The following is a 26,608-nucleotide window of genomic DNA, read 5'->3' on the forward strand; positions in this document are numbered from 1 at the left end:
AAAAAAAATCTTTGATATTATTGAGATAACTTATCAAAAGGAAATTGTCTTACCAGAGCTCTTGTTGAGTCATGCACAATGAGCTTTCTGCTCCGACAAGATGTTGCACACCAACAAAAATGTTAGAAAGACCCAGCATGTTAGAATATGAAGTATTTTAACCTGCAAAATGAATAGCCATGTTACTATAGAATAAGGTTATGTCAACATAGCATGCATATATATATATATATATATATATATATATATATATATATATATAAGTATATGCATGGGTACATATAACTAGTATTTAGTATCTGAGACAAACGTATACATACATATAACTATGGCTTATGAGTGTATCTACGTGTATGTGTGTATGCTGATGACGTAATCATGTATATATATATATAGATATAGAGATATATATATATATGATACACAACATATATACACAGGTATGTACGAAGATCGAATGGAAGAAATACGATCGCTCAAGATACATAAAATACAAAATTAAGACGCAAAACACTATTAAAGGTTGTCTCGCGAAAATAAAGGACGAAAATATATTACGTAATAGCTCCTTGGAATGATGCAATTAAGTCATTTTCTATTTTTACGAATATTTCTTTAAAAAAGCGATAACATTACGTGCTAACACTCATACGTAGAAATGGAATTTTCCGCGATCGATTGACACATAGGAAGACGTTGTACGTTCAAGAAAAATATATTAATTACCTGTAATTAAGAGGACGATAAAGTTTCCCTTCAACCTGTTAGTACACGCAGATTCAATATGGTGGCGTAGAGCCGGCAACTCCGGGGAATCCCATCGCGCGTGCGCATTATGTCACATCTTATATGGCCGTCTAAAAATTTATAATTTTTCGATCTATTATCGTAAAAAATCGAAACATGAAAAATCCGATATAGAGGCATGAAATCTATTGGAACGTATAATGTTTCATTGAAAACTAAGAAAATTAATATCTATAGTGGCCTATCTATCGAGATAATACATAAAACGAGGATTAAATGTGACGGTGAAATGGTCCCCGAACAAGGCATCATATTTTCGATCAAACGCGAATAACGATCCGTCTTGCGAACAATTCCTCTAAGATATCGCAAGTTCGACAATCGATTTTCGTATTGGAAACAGATGCACATAAAGAAAAAATATGTTAATTACCTGCTATTATACAGACGACATATAACTCGTACTTCTTTGATCGGAGAGCATACCGGAAAGAGAAACCGCTAATTAGAACAACCAATGAGGGCTCACAATTGCGGTGTAGTTGATCTCTTGACCAATAGCGTTCTTCCGAATGATTTAATTAATTACGATTTATATGTTCGTTGTTATAAAAACATTATAGACATGATATTAATATATAGAAATCATTTCAATAAATAGTTTCTTAGATAAGATAACAAAATTAAATATATGAATAATCATGTTTAAAATAATAATCCCAAAAGTAATCGTTTTGTACGATATATCATTACCGGAAGTAAGATGTACTACTCGTTTAATTATCAAGGCCCTTAAAACTTTAGAATCGTATATTTGATTGTATTTAAATCGATTAGTAAATTTCTTGTCGTATTTCTCTTGAGATAATTAATAATGAAAACTGAACGAATTATTATTGTTATTATTGACAGTAAGTAATTTTAATAATATCACTTAATTTGACGATTTAATTATTGTAAATGCATGTTTTATATGTATTTAATTAACGAACGACACTTTCACATATACTTTTTTTTTTTCTATCGATGATTATAAATTGCCGACATCTTTTTTAACGATTTCAATTAGAAAGAAATCGTAGAATAATAAATGTAAACGGAGCTACCGAATCGTTCTTGTTCGTCAGGCGTCGATTGAGACGTCAGCCTCGAAGCTCGAGCAGACGTTTCTTCGTCTTAGCTCTCGCAACAAATGCATCATTTTGAAGTAGTTGTCAGAGTAAGAAAGATAGAGTGAGAGAGAGAGAAAGAGAGAGAGAGAAAGAGAGAGGGTGTAGAGGATGCGTGACCAACGCGGTTACAGACTCACCAGACACGATTATATTCCCTCTATAATTGTGGAGCACGGAGTAGAGAGATTTCTTGGGGGGTCACGACGAAAAGAGAAAGAGAGAGAGAGAGTGAGTAAGAGAGAAATCAAGAGAAAGAGAGAGAGAGAGAGAGAGAAGAAGCTGCTTGAAACAGTCTCGTGCACGAGCCTTGTCTCGCGAACTGCACCAAGCAGATTGAGATCTCCTCTCGCGTCCATTTCGAAGAGCTGTGATTACTTTACCCAGCCACGGATCACGATGGGATATTAATAACCCTGCACTAGTCGACCCTCTGCACTTGGACTCACCAACACCGTGATTGGTACTAATACTAGTATTACCTAGTACCAACGGTATCGAAGAGAACTCTCTGGATCGAGGCGTAATGGCCCCGCCATTACTACGCTCTCGCTAACGTTCATACTCGATTCTCTTCGTTATTGCATGTACGAGAGAAGGTGTATAGGTAAATGTCTGTAGTAAGTACTGCTAAGCTTGGTGGTCTCTCTCTCATCTCTCTTCTCTCTCTCTTTCTCTCTCTCTTTCTCCCTGTGTCTAAATTTCATTTCTTTTTATTTTTTTTTTCCAGCTATCTAATGACCATGGATGGAACAACGAAGGTGTGAACCAAAATCAAGATAGATTTCGTACGATTGAAGTAAGTATTTCTTAATTTAGGATTAAATTATTTCAACGAAAAGAAGTTCTTTTTTTTTCGTTCCTAATGAATTTTTAATATATTGATACTATGATACATCGTGTAGTATTATTAATATATGTATATATCTTAGAACAATTTTTTATCGTTTAAATATCATTGTCATAATTGACGACTGGAAATCATTTTGACATGATTTCTTTTTTCTTCTTCTTCTTTTTTCTTTTTTTTTTTTTTTTCGTGCAGATTTACATCATTGCCGAGATAAGTACCGCGTAACGAGCTTGACTCTTGGAGGTGCTCGTAGAGACGGTCGTTCCTCTGGTCACGAACAAACTGAAAATCTCCATCATCCTCACGAAAGGTCTCTCTCTCTCTCTCTATCTCTCTCTCTTTCTTTTCTACTGCTCTCCCTGATACTTACTTGCCGGTGGTCTCTTACCAAAGGAGTCGGATCATGGGCAGCTTCAAAGAAAGCGATCCATCGATCGCTAGAGATCCCACCGATTTCTCTCATATTATTTATCTTTTAGAAAGAAAAAAGGATGATCTTCTTCTTCGTTACAGTGTTCAAAAAAGTCTTAACTTGGTCTGAAGCAACGTAGTTCGGTCATATCATCGATAATTTATTAGGCAATATATTACTGTAGTATTGCTTTTAAATCTAATTTCTAATTGTTTTAATTGATTTCTTTTATTTGTATTAATATTTAAATCAAAATACGTGCGCACGATATATTTGTGTTATATATTAATATTATACAATGAAGAAATTTTCTAATTAATTTTATTCGCGAATCTAAGAAGAAATTCTTTCGATGCCGCGTGTCATTTGTGATTTCGTTCTGTATCTATCACCGTGGCAATAAATTAGATACTGGTTTTATGATAGGAAACTAGAACGAAACAGATTCGTTTCGGTGGGTATCTTTTGTGGGTAGAATAAGAATTCAGATACCACAGTGAACAATAATATTGGTCTTGTTTGAATCTCCCTTTTCCAAATATCTTTTATTACCCCACTCTAGATTTATCCTAAATCTATAAATGTCACTATGCAGTTATTAATATTTATGCGCTGTGTTGAAATTTTTAGATAGATATTTTCGGAAATTCGTATGTTTCGGTAATTTTCCTATGATTATAAAAGTAATCTAATAGTAATTTTATTTGATATTGTTTTGATCTAATTTTTCACACAAACAACAATATTACGATAACAATCATTGACACTATTCTCAAATCTCAAATCTCTTTGTTTCAATCGACAAAACTTTCGTGGATTAATTTACGAATATATGTAATTTTACATACAAAACCTATTGTACGTATTTACATTTAATTATTAACATTTCTTGCATAACTAAATATTATAAATTTAACATTGATTTACATATCTAAAAATGTTGAAAACATTAAAAAAATTATATATATATATATATATATATATATATATGTTCTTGAAAGAAAAGAGCTAGAGATTATTATTGTGATAAGAAACATAGGAATAGCCAGCTTATCACGGATAGGAAAACTATGAATTCTGGGTGAATTCATAGACGGATAGGAATGTGCAATATTGCTGGCAGTCTGTCACACATTCGATTCGGTCAGACGAGGGCGCGATACCGAGATCCACCCCAAGCATCCCTTGAAACCACCCCCTCTCGTTTTATTACGTGCATCCTGCTTCGTTGCCGCCATCACCAGTACTTCTACTAGCACAACCATCACTACCACTACCACTACTGAGTGAAACCCTCTCGTACTAACCCCCCATAGATGCTATGGTATCGAACAATAAACTACGGGCCGTTTGGGATTTGTCGAGCGCGTATTAATCTCGTCGTATTTATGTCGACGTGGAATAAGAGCTATGTGACCCGCCGACAGAATTCGAATCGTGGCTCCTGTCTTTTCCTCTTCTAATGTATATGAAACGTCGTGATAAAATGAGAAAGATTAGACCTTTATCGATAGACTATTTTTATATTTTATTTATAGGATTAATCATATACACTGTTAATTAATTACTTGTAAGATAATTAAATAAATCAATATGATCATATAATACCAATATTACTTCATCGTTCTATGATTATCATTAAATCATAGAGATTGATTGGTAAACAGTGCGAATGAATATGCGTCATGATTAATAAAAATTTCGTAAATACATAGTATACAAATGAATTAAATATTTTACAATGTCATCTTCTTGAATTATTTGTTGTAGGTCCGTTGATTAATTCGTAATAAACATGTTTGATGAACTAATAATATAAGCGATCTACTTAATTCATTAAAATATAATGATAGTACAATTAAATAAAGGGATTTGTAAATAAATAAATGATCTCATTCTAATGGCCTGTTATTAGCCAATAAGAACATTTATTGAATTAAAATGGTCTTCTTTCAAATAGCTATGATGACTCTGAAGTTATATCAAATACTTCCTTTCTTTTTTTTCTTTTTTCATTTATTTTTCAAAATACATTTCGAAAATTTTCAAATGAAATTAGAAATGTCAAAGAGAATTTTTTATGTCCCATGAAATATACATTAACTTTATACTTTTTATCTCGCAATTACTTAATGTAAATAAATCATAGTCCGTCTCGTAATTGCCTTTCTAACGAGTACTCCAAGTTGAAATGTAAATCGCGTTTCTCGTTTACCGAATTGTCGTTTGATCTTCAAGTTGTTCGTCTAACGACCGGACGAGGCTAGAATCGAAACTATTCGATCGAAGGACGATCTCGTAATATATTTTTACGTGACAAGCTTACTTCCTTTTTTTTCTTTTTTTTTTTTTTTTTTTTTTTTTTTTTTTTTTTTTTTTTTTTTTTTTTTACAGAAAAAGAAAAGATCTACTAAAATTTGTTCATCTTCTTTGAGAGAGAAAGAAAAAAATAAATGCACCAATCTCAATCGTTTTAATTGTTGTAACTCAAAATAAAATTAATATAATTGCTCATAGACCAGCGCAATATTAAAAATTATAGGTATACTATTTGGTAATAAATGGTATGGATTAAAAAAGGTTGTACTCTTTTTTTTTTTGTAGGATTTCTTTAGAATCTTTGTAAACAATAAAATGTATCAAATTTGGTTAATATTTGAAACGATCGTCCTCGATCTCATCAGTCTATTCTCGAAAGGATTTTTGAAAGTCAGGGAAGAAACGTGATTCGAGCTCATTCAACGAATGTCCTCGCCAGAAAAAAAGCCCTCGGCCGGTTGAAAAAATCACGCATTTGTATTCCGCAGAGATTTTTCAGCGGCGGCTGGACAGTTTTCTCATTTCGTTTATGGCCGGCTATAACATAACTCCGGACCTACTACTACCATGACTGTAAACTATACTACCATATAACCATCAGCAACGGCAACACCAAACATTAGTGTTGTTTTAGGCTAGCTAATATTATATTATATTATATATAACGTTTCAAACTAATCATATATCTAGTAATATTTTATTTTGTAACAGAACAAGAAAACATTTATGACGATCGAAATAATTAATTTTTATACGATTTATTCAATCTATAAAATATTGGATTAATTTAAATCTGATTCGTTAGACCTGAAATTTGATTAATTTAAGATAGTTTGAAATAACATCGATAACGAATGATTGTCTAGTCTCTACGGGATAAGAAATTTTTTTTTAATCCTTTATAGAAAAAAACGGGTGAATAAGGCAAAGATCGAGATAGTAGACAGGTTCACGCTAAATGGCGGTCAGACGAGGCATGTCGCACGCCATGGGGTGTCCTGTTCAAAAGTGCCGACTCCTTTGCCCTTCTTCCTTTCTTCTAAACTTTTATCCATTCTTTTATTTTCGCCTTCTTTATTCCACCTACCGATTCGTCTAACTTCTAACTAGCTTTGTAGAAATCTATGATATTCTAATGTCACTCGTTATATCACACATTCTCTCTCTCTTTCTCTCTCTCTCTCTCTCTCTATTTTTATTTATTTTTAATTTTATCCATCTCATAAAATCACACAGATAATATTTTAATGGTTAGAGAAAACTTCTTATATGCTATCATAGATATTATTGTAATCACTTATATTTTTTTTTTTTTTTTTTTTAATTAAACGTAGTTACACATTTAAATTATTTACGATACGAAAGTTGTTTTATTTAAGAAGAAAATTTTTATAAGATTTTGTGATTAAATTTGTTGTATAATACTTAACGTATAGCAAGATAAATTTCATAAAATGTGAAACGTAAAATTTCAATAATTTTACGCATTTAAATTGAACGATATAATAGATAAAATTAAGTATAATAAATGATTTATTGTAGAAATTTTAAATTTGTTGAACATTTTAGTGTTTAGTTTCTTTTTAATATGAAATTGAGGTTACAAACTCCCCAACGAAATAATCGTTCACCTTCCTTTGTTCTTTTTACAAAAGAACGCAGGAAGAATGATAGGAAAAAATAATCCGTAGCCCGATTAAAAGATGTATTAACCATCCGGGTATACTGTCGATGCTCGAACAATGCTAAAGCTCTCTATGGATATACGAAGCAGATTATGCTTGCCATTAGCGAGGCCAGCAGCCATTCTGGTTACGAAACTATCAAATAATAGACGAGAACTGTACGGAAATAGCATTTCCGTTATAATGCATATTTTATTTTGTTTATAGTTAACTTAATCAGAGGGAAAAAGGAAGATGAAGAATTATGCGAAAAATTTATTAAGTTCAAACGACGTTAATTCTTTTTAAAAAATAGGACCAATGACAAAGTGAAACGTGGCATCAGATTCGTTTATTTAAACATTTCTAAATTCGTTCAAAATCAAATCAAATAAATAATAAATAAATAATTTTAATAGCATACATTTAAAACTAATTATTAACTATTAATGAATTATTGCAAATTTATATAATAATCAATCTTTTTTTTCTTTTATAGATCTATTATGTAAGTACTAATAAACATAAAAATAGTTTTAAAATATTTTCTAAATAAAAGGCTTGTTATTACTGATTTAATTTTATGACAAAATATATCAAATTATATTGTATAAGCTATGTTTTTTAATTGAACATCGTTTACTTTCAATAATTATAGTTAACTATAGCAGATGTCTAAGGAAATTTAAATAAACGAAGAGAGGGAATTTGAAGTTTCGAGGGAACAGAAAACGCGTCTCGTTTTTATCTTTTCCCTCGATAACTTCTTTCTATCTTTCTCTCTTCCTCCTCACTTCCGAGTCGTTTAACAGAGTAGCCCTCTTTCCTTCGAACAAGAAGGAGGGCTCGTGATCGATCGTCCACGCGAAAGATCCTGACGGATAGAAGGATGAAAAGGGAAAAGCTGCTGGGAAAAAGCATCGAACTGGATTTGTAAAAAATGATTTTTTTTTCTTTTTTTTTTTTTTTTTTTCTTTTGTTTTATTCTTTACGCTAATAGTTAATATGCAAATGATGTATGTAGGATCAAATGAATTTCTATTTCAGATAAAAAAAAAAAAAAGAAAAAAAAAAAGAACTTTTGTTTTACATAATATACAATTTATACGAATGTAATATTATATAATATCTACACGATATATATTATATAATATTATATATAATATTTTATGTTATAGAAGGAACACGGCAATTATAATAATATTATAATTAGCAATAAATATACATAATCTGTTTTAGATTAGAATTCAGTTTTTTTTTCATTGCATTTTTATTTTTCAACAGTTCTCGAAACTGGAACGTATTTGATAGTACAAGATCGTTCGTTAATTGAACGTAATTTAGAAATGACCGTAAGCGGACTATGTCATCGGAGAAGAGAACGAGGACGGAGTTGACTCCTTACGCAAGCGACTGTTCCCGCGAGAGAAGCGGAATCGTAATTAAAACGTAAGCGGTAACGAGCAATTAAACGAGGAAGCGATGGCGAGCGTCGTATGCATCTATGTATGCATGCATGTATGTATGTATGTATGTATGTCGTTCTGCAACTTCCTTTGATCGGCATCACTCCGACTGAATTTCAATTTTCTTTTCTCGAAAAGAAAAAAAAGAAAAAAAAAAGGATAAACAAATGCTCTCTCGACGATTGAATTTTTCTATTTTCGTTTTTCTTTATCTAATTTGGTTATTTTTTTTTTTTTCATAACTGCGGTAACACGAGGGGCAAGGGGTAGGGGGTGGGAAATAAAATGTAGTCTTTCAAACGGAATAGATAACAATGTTCAACTCTCAATGGAAAATTGTCGGCGTAACAAAGGCGTAACAATGACGATGTGTCTGTCACAAATGAACAAAACAAAACAAAACGAAACGAAACAAAACAAAACAAAATAAAAATAAAATAAAAATATAAATGAAAAAGGGAATCCATTGTATACGAGAACGGATAAGCGATAGAAAAAAGTTCAACTAATGCTGCTTCAATCGTTTTTCAATATCACCGCGTTATACAAACTCAAAACATGCTATCACTGTGATTCCTATTTTATTTCGTTTATTTTTATATTCTCTGAATTCTTTCAATTTTCATTTACGCGCCTCCGACACTTTTTCCTTTTTTTTTCCTTTTTTTTTTTCTTTTTCTTTTATTCAAAGAAAAGAATTCGGTCTTCGTGTAAACGTGGCAAAATTAATTTATTTGCTCATAAATATACATTACATCTGAACGAATTTTATGAGAGATAAAAAACCAAAGGTTAAAAAAAGAACAAAAAAAAAAAAAAGAGAAACAACAACATTAATCCGATGAAACTAAACTCACGTTCGACAAAATCCAATCTTTCTGATATATCAAGAAAATACTTTGATATACATATGTATATACATCGAATAATATAATCAAGAGAGGGGGAATGGTGATGGGGGAGGGAGAAGGGAAAGAAAGCTCACGAAATTAGGATAACAGAGTATAAGATCCGATCGATCTCGATCGTTCTTTCGATCGTTAATACGACTTGGCCGAGTGGAAATGGACCTTTTCTCTCTTTCTCTTTTACATACATACATACATGCAGCATACGTACGTACATATATACATACATATATATATATATATATATATATATATATATACATACATATGTGCATACATGTATACATATATACATACACATAAGAAAGAGGGAAAGAACGATGACATTCGAAGAGAAAACGAGCTACGAGATACGTGAAAGGAAGAAGCTTCGAGAAACGTAAGAAAAAGAAAGATAGAAAGCAAGGGAGACATAGAGAAAGAGAGAAAGAAAAAGAAGGGGTGGCGAAGAAACGAGGGAAGGAACGATTCGGAATCAGATATTATCTTTGACGAGGTTGCTCCGGTGGAAGGGAGAAACCGAGGGGTCCTTTCTCGGTGCCTCGCGCCAAGATACGGATCTCCTTGGCGCCACCGTCGGGGCCCTTCCAGAGACCAAGAGAGAAAGAGAGAGAGAGAGAAAGAGAGAGAGAGAGAGAGAGAGAGAGAGAAAGAGATAGAGAAACGGTCCCCTCTCGTAAGTCCTTTCCACGAGGCCTCATGGTCGGCCTTACTATCGAAAAGACCGCCTTCGAGGGGCCTTAAACGCGGTTTAAGCGTAACCGATACCTCAGCAGGGGGTCACTATTCTCTTTCTCTTTCTTTCCTTCCTTCCTTCACTATTTCAGTCTCTTTCCCCTTTTCCTATATCTTTTTCGTTTCTCTTTCTGTCCTTTACATTTTGTTTATCTTCCTGTCTTTTTCTATCCCGTTCGTCTTTCTATCTTCCTTTTGTAATTCCTTTTATTGTCTTTTCCTCGTTCGTTCCTCTCTCTCTCTCTCTCTCTCTCTCTTTCTCTTTCTCTCTCTCTTTCATTTTCGTTCATCTTTCTGTCTTTTCCTTCTACGTTCCTCTTACTTATTCTTTACTAAACAACGCGCGGGAGAAGCTTTGAGAAGCCGCATGGTTGTTCGTAAAGGGGAAAATATGAACGCAAGAGTTGTCTATTGGTTTATAGTGATTAATAGGCTCTTAACTTAGACAGGGATAATGTTCCTCGTTGGTGGAAGGAATGAGAAAGAGAAAGAGATTTCTGACGGTAAAGCTAATCCATAAATGACTCGAATCTGATTTTCTTTCAAGATTTCTCATGAAAATTATTTATTTAAACGTACGATAAAAAGCGATGAACGATAGAAAAATTGAAATTATTAAAAGTGAAAAAAGAAAAGAATAAAAAAATTTGGTATGCATTAATTTTTTGTTACATAAGATAAAAACGATTAAATACTTAATTAAATTCATATATTAAATTCTGAGGAATACAAACTTTTACAAAAGGATTCCAGAACGAATTAGAATCATTGTATTCAAGTATTCAAGATTCTTTCTCTCTTTCTTAGATAGATGAAGGTAGCCACAGAAAGGTGCCGGTCGATGGGTGTAAACTCGAGATAGGAAATCTCCTGTCCTCTTGGAGACGAAATCTACCGACTCCTGCAAGTTCTCTCTCGACCGTCACCGTCTTCTCAAGCGGCTTTTTAATTATCCAGAGGCTAAAGACAAAGGTCCGTGTTCAACGGCACTCGGTCCTTCAGGTAACGCCTCGTCAGATTCGTTTCTTTTCTATTTTTTTTTTTTTTTCTTTTTTCTTTTCTTTTATTTTTTAATAGAAGAGAATGTGAAAAGGCTGACGTTTTTAAACTATATATATATATATATATATATATATATATATATATATATATATATATATATACATCCCAATGTTTTTTAATCTTTGATCAAATCTAATATTTTTTCATTCAACATTTTTGTATTTCTCCGAATCAATTTTTGTTCGCTAATAATTTTTACAATAATTAAAGCTCATGTAATGATGACGATAAGTAATTCAATTCTTTACTGTGGTAACCGATTTTTTTGTCCTTTTTTTTTTCTTTTTTCTTTTCCTTTTTTTCGTGTAAATGTTCGATGTGGTGCAATAAATGGTAAAAGATAAGAATGACAAACGACTTTGCCGATGATTCTTCGAATGAAGAGGGACAAAGATAAAGAGTAAATGGTGAAGAATAGACACAGAACGTTGATAATCTTTACGATCAGTGTCCAATAGTAATTTCGAGTGACACATTTTTCAAAAAGTTACCATAACCCCTCGTTGTACCCTTATTAAGGGATAAAGAACAAGACAAAAGAACCGAGTCCTTTCGGTTTAGAATACGATGGTACGATGACAGGAAATATTTACAACGTCATTCCGGACTAAATCTCTTCTTCTCTCTTTCTCTTTGTCTCACGTTAGAAATTTTTCCTTTAGATTGAAAAAAAAAAAGAAAAAAGAAAAAAAAAAGAATAAAAGCTCACTTGGTAACTTTTCACTTGAATGATTCATTATTCAGAAAAAAAAAACATGAATATTCACGAATTCAGAGAAATATGAAAGATTTTAAAATCATAAATAATAATAATAATAATAATAATAAAACAATGAACTCTGTTGGATTTAAAGACTATAAAATATTTGCTGGAGAAGTTCATTGGACAAAAAAAAAAATTTATTTTTGACACTGAACGTGTTGATAAGAAAGTAATAAACTTATGGTTAACCTAATATAATTCGTTTCATCGAATAAAATGAAAATACATGAGAATGAAAAAAAAAAAAAGGACGAAGGACGACTCTCTTTATACGAATAATTAAAATCTTATTATATGGTGTAGCGCCGCTCGTTATCTAACCGGTTCCATTCGATGCGGCCATCGCGAGATAAACTTATCCGTCGTGTAAGACCGAGCTCGTAACGAATCAATTACACGCCTGAGATACACACGCGTGGTCATCCGTTTTACGCTATAGTATAATTCGTTCGTTCCAAGTTTTGCGCGTCAAAAGAGAAAGATAGAAATATTTTTCGAGATATTGAAGAGAAGGAAGAATATTGAAAAGAGAGAGAAAGAGAGAAAGAAAGAGAGAGAAAGAAAGAACAGAAAGAAAGAAAAAAAAATAAATAAATAAATAAATAAACGTCGATGCACGGACAACGTCCTACGATTCGATATTAATCAAAAGACAACATCGTACAAACTATCTCCGATGAATTATTCGTCGTTATTTTCATTCACTTTATATACATACACATATATCCGTTCTTCCTACGTAGAAGTGGCGACCACGCGCATAAATCCACGACAAATTCTTTCATTTTCTTTCTTTCTTTCTTTCTTTTGATTTAATCCAGCATAGACATCGGGTATTGCATTGTAGGAAACGTATATACGTATGTATGTATGTTGTTACGAATGAGTAAGTGTGTGTATGTGTGTATGTCAGATAGAGAGAAAGAGAAAGAGAGAGAAAGAGTTGAAAAGGAGCCAAGTACGAAACGATTCTTACTCGATTGCAGTCGAACGATCTCTCGAACGAGCCACTACGATTTACTCGTTTTCTTATCACCATGAAGCATGATCGGTAATCGTCGGTAGCTAATTCATGATTTTCTTTTCTACTTTTATATACGTATATGTCTAAAGATTTATACGAGAATGGACATGTAACGTAGATTTTCAGAAGTTGAAAAGGCTCGTTTAATGATGTAAATTCAAATATCGAACATTTTAGTTGTAAACGCTTGCGTGTTAATATTTACAAGACACGGCCTAATAAAATGGATCACGATACAACGTTAGAAATTAAATAAAGATTGAAGAAGAAATGTACGAATAAAAAAAAAAAAAAAAAAAGAGAGAAAAAGAGAAATAAGAAAAAGAGAGATGGGTATACGTCTAAATTTTGAGTTTAGTTTTGTTTAACAAGAACATGGTTGGTACAGTGAGAGAGAGAGAGAGAGACTAATAAAAATTCGAAAGAGAGAGAGAGGGAGAGAGAGAGAGAGAGAGAGAGAGTGATAGAGGGAGAGTAAAGGCGGAAAAGGAAAAAGAGGGAAAAGAAGGGACTCTCCGTAAATCTTCCATGCGTGTAACTCATCTGACGAGGAAGCCGCAGTGCTCTCGTTGCGAGGCCGAGTTGTTTATGCTTTCCTGTGCAGCGCTTTCTGAAATATGCAAATCGCGAATTCGCATAATGGCGTTATCGCGGTAGGATGCCGCCGACGGCGACGCCGACCAACGAGATAGCTGAATTCACCCAGAGCGAATTCTTCTTTCTTTCTTTCTCTCCTCTTCTTCTTCTTCTTCTTCTTCTTCTTCTTCTTCTTCTTCTTCTTCTTCTTATTCTTCTTATTCTTCTTCTTCTTCTTCTTCTATTTTAACGTAGTCTACAAACGACGCCATTGGCTACTTCCATGCCTCATTGATTCCTCCGTGAGAAGATACAACGCCATTTTGTATCTTTTCTACGTCTATAAACGAACGACGTTGGATATTTTTCTCATATCATCTGTTCAAAAAATCATCGATTCGTTTTTCTTTCTTTCAATTTTGTTAATCAATCGTTTAAAATAATCATAATCATACTTTCGGATCGTCATTTTCTTTTGATAAAATTTTAATGTTAAAAATAAATCTTATTCAATTTTATTAGATTATTTTACAAATATCTATTCATTGTTTCGCATAATGAAATGCAATAATGTTGAAAATTTTTATACTCGTCCATCGAATTCTTTCTTACAATCGATCATATTACTAATCGATTAACAGGTATGTAACGATATCTGCATCGTTCCGTCGATGAAATATAATGGAAAAGAAAAGAATGATTTTTTAAAAAGTTTTTAAAAGTAGAATTATTTCCTTTCGTACAACTAAAAGAAAATAGAGTAAAGCATTTTATTAGGATTTTATTCGAATGCGCTTTTCCACGGTCCGTTCGTAATTTTCCGTCCTTCGTCCTTCGCAGCAACGATGCTTGCACAGCTCCGTCTGAGGGGTGGGGGATAAGTTTAAGGGTGAGTTCGGGGTTGAGTCGGCGCCGCACCCCAAGGCACACTCTTCCTCTCCACGCGAGGTCCTTAAACCGGCAGCGTCGAGCTCGACAGCGAGCGCGACACAGGGACGTTAAAATTTAAGATTTCCGTCGACACGCCGTATTCCATAAATTTTATCCGGTCGCCCAATAACCATTTTTCTTTCTCTGAACAAGAATTATCGCAGGAAAATCAATTTTATTATATATCATTCGTTCATTCAAATAATTTTCCTCATTTCAATTTTCCCTTTGTTTTCATTTAAATCTATTTAATTTGCTTGTCCATAAAACTATCAATATAAATATTTATCTTTTGTTATAATAATTATCATTAATTGTGAATTATCAGTCAAGAATGTAACTTTAGTTGCATCTAAGAAATCGCGTTTAAATATCACTTTTTGAAATTTCTTCTCGTACAAGTATTTCTAATTAAATTAAATAACTATCTTGGTCGATAAAAAGATCACCGAAGTGATCAATGTCGCCCTCTTTTATCATTTTCTCGAACGAAAATATTTTTCACCCAACTTATCGACTCTTACAGGTGACTGTTTTATCTATATCTTTTCAAATGCGTTACGCTTATTACTGGTACCAACCGATGATAATTTACTAGTAGGAAGTAATAGAATTTTATCTTATTGATCGAACCAATCGGTTATTAGTTACATTTATCAATTATTATCAGACTATTATCGTAGAGCATTGTTTTATGTTTTTCTGACTAAATAAATCAAGTAATATTTTAAATTCTACTATATCGACGGAACAAAATATATAACAACAGTAAAACTTTGTTATACCGATCGGTATTAGTAGATATTTCGTAATAGTAGAGCTCTGTTTTATCGACATAACATTTCTTGCTTATTTGTTTACCTTCTTTTTTTTTTTTATTTCATTTATTTACATATTCAATCCTTTCCGTACGGCGTCCTATTATTGATCTGATGGTTGAGGCGCACTTAAGTTAAACCATTTGACTATGAATCATTATTGAAGTTCCAGATATTGGAATTCTATCATTTATTGATTCTATGCAATTATGAACAAAACTTTTCTCTACTATGAACGATACACGTTCTACTCTTACTATATACATGTAGTAGATAGTGAACATGTTTTAAATATTTTTCACGTGATAGTTGAGGAAAATTTATATAATAGATTGTTAGGAAAAGCAGACGAATAACACTCGTTTACCGTCAACAGTTTATTTCTCTATTCTCTTTCTTTTTTTTCCTTTTTTTTTCTCTTTTTTTTTTTTTTTTTTTTTTTCTTGTAATGCATTATCGGAATGTTAAATAAAACACTTGTTCCCTATATAGTTACATAAAACTCTGCACAAAAGGATTCATCGAATTTTACAGGTAACGAATACTAAAGGTATAAAACTTCATCCTTAAATGCATTCTTTCATATATAAGACCCTATCGCTTCCAACGAACATCATCGAGATTAGTTTGTTAAGCTCATTTTTGTTTCTTTTTTCCTTTTTTTTTTTTTTTTTTTTTTTTTTTTTTTTCAATAATATTTCTATACAAATAATTATTACAAATTCCACGTAGAATATCTGTGGAAGATACAACGAAATTTTGAAACGAGCTTGGCTTATTCTCGACGATGATTTGGCGATTAATATTGTAGAAATCGAAAAGCTTAAAAATTCTTGCTTGAGCAAAAGTTCGGTTCGGCTAAACGCAAAGAAAAATTGACAATCTAAATGATTTTTTTTTTCTTTTCTTATCTCTTCGTTATCTTTACTTTTGAAATCGAGCTCGATCAGAAATTTCAGATGAAATCTGTTTATGCACGTTATCCAATAACTTCCACAATTGTTATTATCGTTATCGTCGTTATCATTAACTCATTATTATTATTATATTATTATTATTATATTATTATTATTATATTATTATAATTATTATTATTATTATTATTATTATTATTATTATTATCGTTATTACATATTTCGAGCGCATTTTATACGTCACGCTTTTTTTTTTATCTTCTCTCAATAATTATTTAATACGATCCATGATGATTCGTCAGATTTGAAAATTATTTCATTTCCATTTTTTACTTTTTCCCTTTTTTTCACTTTTTTCATTTTCTTTTTTTTTTTTTTTTTACTTTTGATTACGATAAACGTGCGAATAAGTACGATTTTTTTTTTCCGATCAAATCTTAAGTTCGTAAAAGAATCTTTTTGTTCTTCTTCGGTACGTTTAAATGAACCGAATGAATTAAACGAATTTACATTCTCTCATTTGCCCGTACAATAACTTTCGTTATAATAACACCTATAAAAATAACGCATCTACACGTTCCCAATTATATCTTTACAGAACTTTACAGGATTCTTGGTGCTCGCCACACGCTGCTACGGAGGAACGACGATTTAAAATTTCACACGTTCTTTTATTATCTCGCGCGAGAAAAGTGAAAGAGATTAAACAGATAGAAAGATAGATAGATAGATAGACAGATTGATAGATAGATAAATAGAGAGATAACGAGCAACGATGCGAGCGAGTAATACTGTCTGTCTTCTTCTAATTCTTCTTACGAAGATATACAATGTGTTTGATGTCTTCTTATTTGTGTATATGTGTGTATGCCATTTCCGAGGGAATAATTAACGATGAATATATTTCTTTTTTTTTTTTTTTTTGTTTTCCTTTACAATCGTCATTCATTTCCCTTTTCAGATCAAATTAGTGTCATCAATATGAGACCAATGATTATTAGAAACATTAGAGCGAAATAGTAAACTCATTGTTTTCGTCTTTATTTAAATAATTCACGTATCTTTCGTTCGAATTGATCGATCGAATAATTTAAAAATTTTGTAATCCTTCTTTTTCTTTTTCCTTTGTATTGTTGTTTTCTTATTTCTCGTGGAATAATGTAGGCATTCAAAGTTGCTGGATTTTTTGAATGTTCTCTCGAAGATAATAATCCAAAATTTGATTAAAATCTTCATTATCATGCACATATATATATACACTTCGTGTTAATGAATCATTTTCTTAAGATTTCATGGAAAATATTTTACAATTCATTTTTCTTTTTGTATCAGACGAAGAAAATTACAATAATTTTATATATTATGTAATAATAAGCTTTACGTACTCGCTCATGCGCGCGCGCATACGCACAAACACACACACACACACACACACACACATATACACACAGTAGGGTTTTATTTTCCACGATGAATATATTGAAACTATGATATTCAAATGAAAAGAATTAATTCTTATTTTTGATTATCACAGATGACAAATATTTCTTTTTAAATGGTGCATCAAACAACAGGAAGCTCGTGTACTTGTATGTATATGTATATATATATATATATATGTATCTGTGTTTGTATTGTATGTGTGTGTGTGTGTGTGTGTGTTTTATATGTATACATAGGTACACGCAAATAACGACGGATTATAATAAAAGTTTCTATTTTACAAATATAAAGCTCGAAATAGTTATTACATGTTATTATTGTTAACTATAACGTGATCAATCTTGAAATTATTTTATGCATGTATTTTCATTGTGTGCTGTAATGTGTCTATATATATATATATATATATATATATATATATATATATATATATATATACATATACAAAATTATATACAAATAATCTGTATTATACATATTCACTTCTATATTTCTTTTACATCATCGATATCTTCGTTACTCGTTGTAACATTAATTTTGTTAATAATTAATGTGTTTCAAATGATCGAATAACAAATTCATCATTGTAATAATTTGTTGAACGTTAATTAAGATATTGACGATGTATATGTAAATATTTAATGTACATCGATATATAAGATCTATACATTCGCATAGCTTTCCTCTCTTTTGTGTTTCTTTTTTCTAAAGAATAATGAAAAGAAAAAAAAAAAAAAGAAAAGAAAAGAAAAAAGAAACCTCGCAAATATACATATCATCTGTTTCGTTTTTTTTCCTTTTTCTTTTTTTTTTTTTTTTTTTTTTTTACAATCTCTATTCTACAAATCGAGTTTATAATAATTTTTTAAAGAAGAAAGAAAAAAGAGCACAGCTTGCCAATGTTTATATATATATATATATATTTTTTTTTTTTTTATTCTCTTTTCACTTTCTACTCTTTCGGCGTGCTTATTTCATCTAATTATTTATTATTAGTAATTTTTTTTACTTGTTTATTTCTTTCTTTTTTTTTTTGTGTTGCATTTTTCTTCCTTTTATCTCAAAGACCACAAGTTTTTGATACGATTAGATTGTTAAAAAATTTTTTTACACCTTTTCAAGGATCAATCTTGGATGGAATGGTTATACGTTAGATATTTAATATATATATATATATATATATATATATATATATATATATATATATATATATATATATATATTTATATATATATGTATGTATATTAGTCTTCTCGATGCATCTTCGTTGGGGATGCGGTGGTGCAATTTGTTAAACATTGCACCGTCATTTTCTCAAAAAGAAAATTTCGATCAGTCGAATTATCGTTAACTTAATGGGTGGACAAAAAAAAAAAAAAAAAAAAAAAAAGATAAAAGAAATCAATCGTCTAATAAATGCTGTGTTGTAATTAGCCATAAACTAATGCGATTGATTATCATAATTATTATTTAAAAAAGAAAGAAAAAAAAAATATCCCAATATTATTTGTACTCGTATTTGGAATTACACGTTGGACGAAAGGAAAAAAAAAAAAAAAAAAAAAAAAAAAAAGAAAAAAAAAGAAAAAGAAAAAAAGAATAACATAAATGGCAAGAAAACTCGTAGGAATGCAATTGCTATTATAATTACTGTTTACTTCTCTTCTTTTCTCTCTCTCCTTCTCTCTCTTTTTTTTTAATTTTGATTTCTTTTTCCAATGAAATTTAATCGATGAAAAAAATACACCTCGTTACCACAGCAGCAAGTGCACGTAACATATACACACCCTTTTCTTTTTTTTTTTTTTTTTTCGTTCGTTTCGATAAAAATTTGTAGCAAAAATGAGATACATTAATACTGTCTGTATATATATCAAATAGTTATTAACAATATTAAGGATTCGTTTCTACGTAAAGCCACGTTACTTTCGGATATTCTGCGAAGATTACAAAGAGAACAGAGATGGGGAAAAGACAAAAAAACAAAAAAAATAATCATTAGAGATTAGGAAAAAAAAAAAGAAAAAAAACGATAATAGAAACACAAAAATGACACGGAAATTATTTAACATTAACGAGATCAGAATTAGTAATTTGTGAGTTATCAACCTTCGATAAAATATTATACACTCTTCGTATTTTTCTTAAAATAACATTAAACGCGCGTTCGATGGCCGTTCTCTCTCCTTCCTCATTCTTTTCCTTTTTACATTTATTTATTTGTTTATTTATTTATTTATTTTTTTTTATTTTTCTTTTTTTTATTATTTTTTTTTTTTCTTTTTTTTTCGTTTGTTTTTCTTTCTTTACAAAGCAGTACTTTCTATAGGAGATGTCGGTCTGTTAGGTGTACAGCACCTTTCAGGAGTATGACTGATGTCCGGTGTCAATCTACCATCCTTCAATTTGACGAAACCTAAATCAGCAAAAAAATCGCTCTTCATAGTACCAACTGCACTATCGCTGCCAAAACTATCTTGCCTACAGAGATCTAAATTTTTATAACACTCAGCATACTCGGCCAAAGCATTGGCTGATAATTTGAATCCGCTATCATAAAGACACTTAGAATTGATGACAGATGTTTTAGGATCGTCCAACATTGCTTGTGTATTTTCTAGACGATGAGATATTATGTAACGTTGCCTTTCATCCGTTCTAGTAGGATCGAATGAAAGATCACACAGTTCACGGTTCTGATAGGTTGTCGTACATCTATCTGTATTAATTTTAGGCTCCATATGTTTTTCATCGCTCGTCGACGTATTACGTAGGAATGGTAGATTGTTCTCTTTGATTTTAGATAAACTACCATATACCGTGAGACTTCCTTGTCTAGATAATATACTACCGACATCAGAAAGTACACTAGCTTGTCTAGATAATCCATTATCCGTATTATTACTTGGAACCAATTCTTTGGCACTTGACACTGACGTCGTTGATTCAATTTGCTTGACGACAACATCAGTCGAAACATTATCCTTCCCTTGAAAGGCATTCTTCGTTGTCTCCTTAGTCGGTGATATCCTTGTCCTTCTCAAATAAGAACTACCTGATGACTTGATCGTCTCTCCTGGCGTTGTTGTCTTCTTGAAATCGGTTAAACCAGGACTAACACCGTTTTGACTGTTAGATGATTTATTTGCCTTGTCGATCGTACCTATTGTCTTTCCTATTTGTCTTAGATACGAGCCAACGATATTTCCTGCATCTGGTATCTTGAATTTTCCATCCTGTTTCGTTTTGTTATTCGATGGTGTATCTAAATTCGATTCACTGGATTCACCACCACTCATACTTTTGGTATGCACGTTATTATTATTGTTGTTGTTATTGTTGTTGTTGTTGTTGTTCAATTTGTACGAACATTTGTTATCGACCTTACAGAATTCAGATGGACCATCGGAGAAACTACAGGGATTTGAATTTCCTACGTATCTTATTTTCTCAAGAGTTGGTACTCGATTTAGATTTAGATATTCGGTCTCATCGAGTTTTACCACGTCCTTTTGTTTACTATTCTGACGTAAATATCGATTATAATCGGTGCAATCGTGTGATATTACGATATCAGGCTTCTCTCTTTCCATCGTTTCCTTACATTTCGAATTTTGTCTTGAATATCGATTCGAACACGTTGAGCTTTCATTTGGTTTATTATTTTGCCTGGTATATCTTCCTCGAATGTTTATTAATTCGGAATTACGTGGTAATTCCTTCTCCACGCATTCGAATTCTCTTTCCAATGTACTATCGTCACAACCACTCGATCGTTTCTTTTCCTGATGGACTTGACCTTCTTTAATAGGCTTCAATTGCGGAACTAAAGTTTCTGGAGTCGTTGATTCGCTACTGCTCGGACTAGGTCCAGTGTAATGTCTGATGTCAAAATCTAAATCAGGTGGTAAATGTGCTCCCACGGACAAATGCATTGCTAATCCCTCCAACCAAATTTCCATAAGCTCGAAGGGTGGTCTTTTATCTGGATTTAAATCGCAACAGAGAAAGGCGATCATATAAAACGTTTCCGGACAATTGGCACAAAATTTTTCTTTAAATGCATTTTGATTTAATCCAAAGTCCGAAGATCTTGGTAGATAATCAGGATCAGCTTGTACCCGTCCTATTATCTCGCAAACTACTATTCCAAAACTGAATATATCTACTTTTTCGTCGTACTTGTTACCCTTCATCATTTCAGGTGCCATCCAATATGGATTTCCAACAACGGTATATCTCTTTTTACGTTCTTTCTTCGACGTCTTTGCTTCCCCGTCGGAATGTCTATTGTATTTACGATTATCCGGGGAATTACCGTTTTGTATGATCCTGGCTAAGCCAAAATCTGCCACAACTACGGTCTTGTCTTCTCTTACCAAACAATTGTGGGAATTTAAATCACGATGTATTATATTCATGGAATGTAAATATGCCATACCAGCGGCAATATCTTTTGCAAAAGATGTTCGTTGTTCCCATGGTAATGGTTCGTTGGTATCGTGAAGAAGAGCTCTCAATGTACCACCTGATATGTACTCGGTAACTAAATGTAGTTTTTTGTCTTTGTAAAGAACACCAATGAAACGTAGAACATTATTGTGATGTAACGAACGTAGTACGGCGACCTTAAAATTTAAAAAAGGATTATATTTTTATTATTAAATAATTTTCACCTGTTATATATATATATATATATATATATATATATATATATATATATATATATATAATTAATAATTATATATTACTTAAGAAAACAATTACTTCTTTTAAAAAATTCTTTTGAGCATCTTCGTCTACCCTGTACAATTCTTTCAGCACCATAACTTCATTCGTGTCCCTATGAGTGACCTTAAATACTTGACCAAAGAATCCTTTTCCCAGAAGTTCACCTTTCACTAAATCGCTGGCACGAAATATTCTTTGATTTTTTGGCTCTACGCGGAATGATCTGGTTCGACTTAAGTCACACGTAGGATTTGTTGGAGTTGTTCTGTAATAATAATAATTAATAAAATCGTATTAATTAATTTTATTTGTTAATCAAATTAAAAAAATTTTATTCAAATGTTTACCCGTCTAATAAACGCGACATTGAACTGCTACGTTCTTTGTGCATGGGATCTCTCGTCCTTCTCAATTGTCTACTTCGTGTTCCACTGATATAACCCTCGTCACGACGTTTAAAAAGTCTTTCTTTATTTTCTGGACTTGTTCTTGGACTTGCAGTTGTCAATAATGCTGGTGGTGGTGTAGGAAATGTTAAACGACGTGACATTGCATCAGGATCGTGTTCAATGGTCAACTATAAACAATGAATATGTTGTAACAGCAATGTTACAATTATCCAAAGTCTTTTTTTTTCAGATCTTATAGGAATATATATATGTACCTGTAAAACTGTGTCCGAATACTGTATGAGATTTTCTATACTTTCTACTGGCTGATCTTTTACAGGTGTACCATTTACTTCCAATATTCGGTCTCCAATATGTAAAGACATGAGATCACTGGACATATTTAATCTGCAACAATTGATTTTATTTATTATATATATTTGTGGTTTATTATTATTATTATTATTATTATTATTATTATTATTATTATTATTATTATAATTATTATTATTATTATTATTATTATTATTATTATTATTATTATTATTATTAAGATAAACGTGGTAGTAAGTACATGCAATATTCTTATGAGCATTCAATTGTTTTATAAGAATACTAAAGTATCAAGTACATTGCTAAATGAACAATTCTGAGAAAGAATGAAACATTTCAAATAAATTATATTTAGTAATATTTTTAATAACTTCTCATTCTTTAACGCTAACACTCCTTGCATAAAGCGTTAAAATAGAGAAAAGTTTCTAATGATTATTGTTATGCCATTAATATTAGTAAAATTAGTTTTAATTACACATTTGGAAGAAACATATATATATATATATGAGATATAAATATATTAAAGCAAGCATTAACAACCCATAATAAGACATAAGATATTTTTTAAATTAATTATTGTACGCCTTAACAAAAAATGTTTTTCTCGTTTAATAATCTTTAAAAAAAAAACAAGATTATTTACCATTATATATAATATCATAATAACTTAACAATTATTAACGTGTAACTCTAGTAAAACTTTATATACATGTGCATAAAATTATTAAGTACATGTATATCATCTATACGTACGAAATACATAACTAACATAGTATAGAGTTTGAGCTTAAAAAAATTGTAATTATATAAATTAATTTTAATTCACATTTGGTGCATGCTTATCTTACATTACAAACTTTACCACAGTGACAATATCAATGAATAAAAAAAAAAAAAAGGAAAATATCTCTGATTGAAAACTTTACAATTTATATCTAATCATGCATCTAAAATGCGCAATCAATTTACTATACATAGTGCATATTATTATTTGTTATGCTGTACCTATGATTAGAGAAGTGGCAGCATAGCCTAAACAGAACCTCCATCACAGAGGCCAGCAGCTTACTGATCTTTCCACGAACATTTCTCATTAACCTGCATTTTTGTTGAAAGTTATTAAGGGCTGCATATCTTTATAAGTCCTTAAATAACCATAGATTTGTCATGCATGGTTAATTATTACAAAGAAGCAGCAAATCTTATGTATAATTATGTCAAATTAAATATGATATGATTTTTAATTTTACTTATTTACAATTATTTTATCCCAAAAAATATATTGATAAATCGACTGATCAATCGAGTGTAATAACTTATGTACAATGGGTTCCATGCTGATAACAAAAATATTCTTTCATTTAATAATATTTTCCAATTATTATAATATAGACAAACATCAACATTTATAAATTTATGAATATAATTCAAAGAGAGTATGGCATATAAAACATTAAAAACATTTGATGATAATGATTGAAAATAAATATATGTATAAGGTACACTTTTATATATATATATATATAATGTAAAAATACTTGATATATAAAAATGAGATAATATAGTAAATGATATTAAAAAAAAAAAAAAAAAAAAAAAAAAGAAAAAAAACAGAAAAAGAAAAGAAAAGAAAAGAAAAAAAGAACTGATACACTAGTTGTAGATAAAGCATTGCAGGTTCATTTTAAGATAATGACATAGAATATTAAAAAATGACTGATACTAGGATTTTGGAATAATCACTTGTATACTTACGCAGAGATACGAAGTAATGCACCACAACTGCGAGGATTAGGAGCTGTATCTAATGTAAGTTTAATTTCTCGTTGCTTATCAGGATTGGTTGTACTTGGAGGTATTTCAACCAATCTAATGCTATGTGGTTTCCTAATAAATGGATGATTAGCTGTTCTGCTAAGCGGTTGCATTTGCCTTTTGTAGCAAACTCCACAATAAAGTTTAGATCTTTCAACAAGCGCATAACTTTCGCCATCCCCAATGAAAGCTCCGCACGAATTACAGGCAAAACATTCTGGATGAAATTTGTGATCACCAGCCAGCATAACTGGTCCAGTAATGATTTGGCCACAACCTTGACAGGCTTCTCCATAAGCAGCCAGATAATCATCTTTACAAAAAAGTAAACCATCTTTCTCAAAATACCAAGAGGAAAGGCCAATGTCGCATACAGAACATCTGTCAAAGATAAAATGTCAATGAGACATTGTAATATGAACATGAGAAAAAAATTTAACTCACCGAAAACAATCGATGTGCCATTCTTGACTCAATGCTTGTATAAACTCATCCTCATCGATTGCATTAAGACAACCAGCGCATATTAATGTTCCACCATTGTCGCCTCCTCCTGGATCTAAATATCATAGAAAAGAAATTATCAACTAGAATGACATTTATAAATAATTTACACGCTAATAATGTATCCGTTAATTAATAACAAAATTCATTATCCCATATTTATATAACTCTGGGCTTAATAATTGAAGAAGAAAAAAAAAAAAGAAGAAAAAAAAAATGAGTAGAACGACTTAAAAACATTGTTCATTGATATAACTTTTGATTAATTAACGTTCTTTAAGAAAAACAAAAAAAAAACAAAAGAAAAAAGGGAAAAGCTTGTAAGAAGATATTTTTAAGAGTTAAGTATATTTGAAATTATATATGAGTCGTTACATGACTCATATTTAACATTAAATTACGAGCGATAAGTAATTAATCAGATGACAGTTCGTATCTGCTTCATATCTACTCTAATATGAAGACTCAATGCAATGAAATAGTCGTTACAGTGTAAATCTGATTGGTTGGATTCAAAGAAAAGCGTTGATACAATACAATATTACGGGACAACGCATAAATAAAACTATAAATACTAAAGCGTGGGCCAGGAAAGCAGAGAAGGACAGGACGCCCACGCGACATACAGATCATCGAGCATAGAGATACAATTGTTGATTAACTTCCTCCATACTATATATTTTTTTATCGCACTTTCACTTTCATTTCACATTGCTCATCTATTCTATTTCGCTCTGGTTAACAAAACGTTTCAATGAATTTTTTCCGAAGTAAAACCTACCATTTGTCGTAACTTCATCCATCACGGCATCTAGAATTGACACACTACTACTCCCACTCCAATATACAACCGTAGAATATTTTCGTTATAGAATGTTTTCACTTTAAGACTGTTCATCAGCCTTTCGCTCGAAGCGTGTGTGACTTCAGCGATAGGTATGGACAAAATATGAACTACAAGTACAAGTGGGGAACGAGTCTATAAGCTTGTGTAGATTATACTTAATAGATAGTGTAGAAATGAACTTAA

At 31.3% G+C, this 26,608-nt stretch overlaps 1 protein-coding gene and 1 long non-coding RNA gene across 3 annotated transcripts; one reads left to right on the plus strand and one right to left on the minus strand.

The window, feature by feature from the left end:
- The first annotated feature begins 2,185 nt into the window (after window positions 1-2,185).
- LOC124953290 lies at window positions 2,186-3,974 on the plus strand. Its single transcript, XR_007102192.1, has 3 exons — window positions 2,186-2,536; window positions 2,647-2,715; window positions 2,962-3,974. It is a non-coding gene; the product is annotated as an uncharacterized LOC124953290 (long non-coding RNA).
- Window positions 3,975-19,040: 15,066 nt separating this feature from the next.
- Window positions 19,041-26,467, minus strand: LOC124953341 (LIM domain kinase 1). Of its 2 annotated transcripts, XM_047504578.1 has the most exons (8): window positions 26,360-26,467; window positions 25,519-25,633; window positions 25,015-25,455; window positions 24,265-24,357; window positions 23,199-23,331; window positions 22,882-23,111; window positions 22,571-22,799; window positions 19,041-22,431 (listed from the first exon to the last, which is right to left on the minus strand). In XM_047504578.1, the coding sequence occupies exons 1-8, from the start codon at window positions 26,379-26,381 to the stop codon at window positions 20,110-20,112; spliced, it is 3,585 nt and encodes a 1,194-aa protein (XP_047360534.1). In that variant the 5' UTR covers window positions 26,382-26,467; the 3' UTR covers window positions 19,041-20,109. The 2 variants fall into 2 exon arrangements, with proteins under 2 accessions (XP_047360534.1, XP_047360535.1); XM_047504579.1 differs by lacking the exon at window positions 24,265-24,357.
- Between the last annotated feature and the right edge of the window lie 141 nt (window positions 26,468-26,608).

This window comes from Vespa velutina, chromosome 12 (assembly GCF_912470025.1).
Source record: "Vespa velutina chromosome 12, iVesVel2.1, whole genome shotgun sequence".
Classification (NCBI taxonomy): domain Eukaryota; kingdom Metazoa; phylum Arthropoda; class Insecta; order Hymenoptera; family Vespidae; genus Vespa; species Vespa velutina.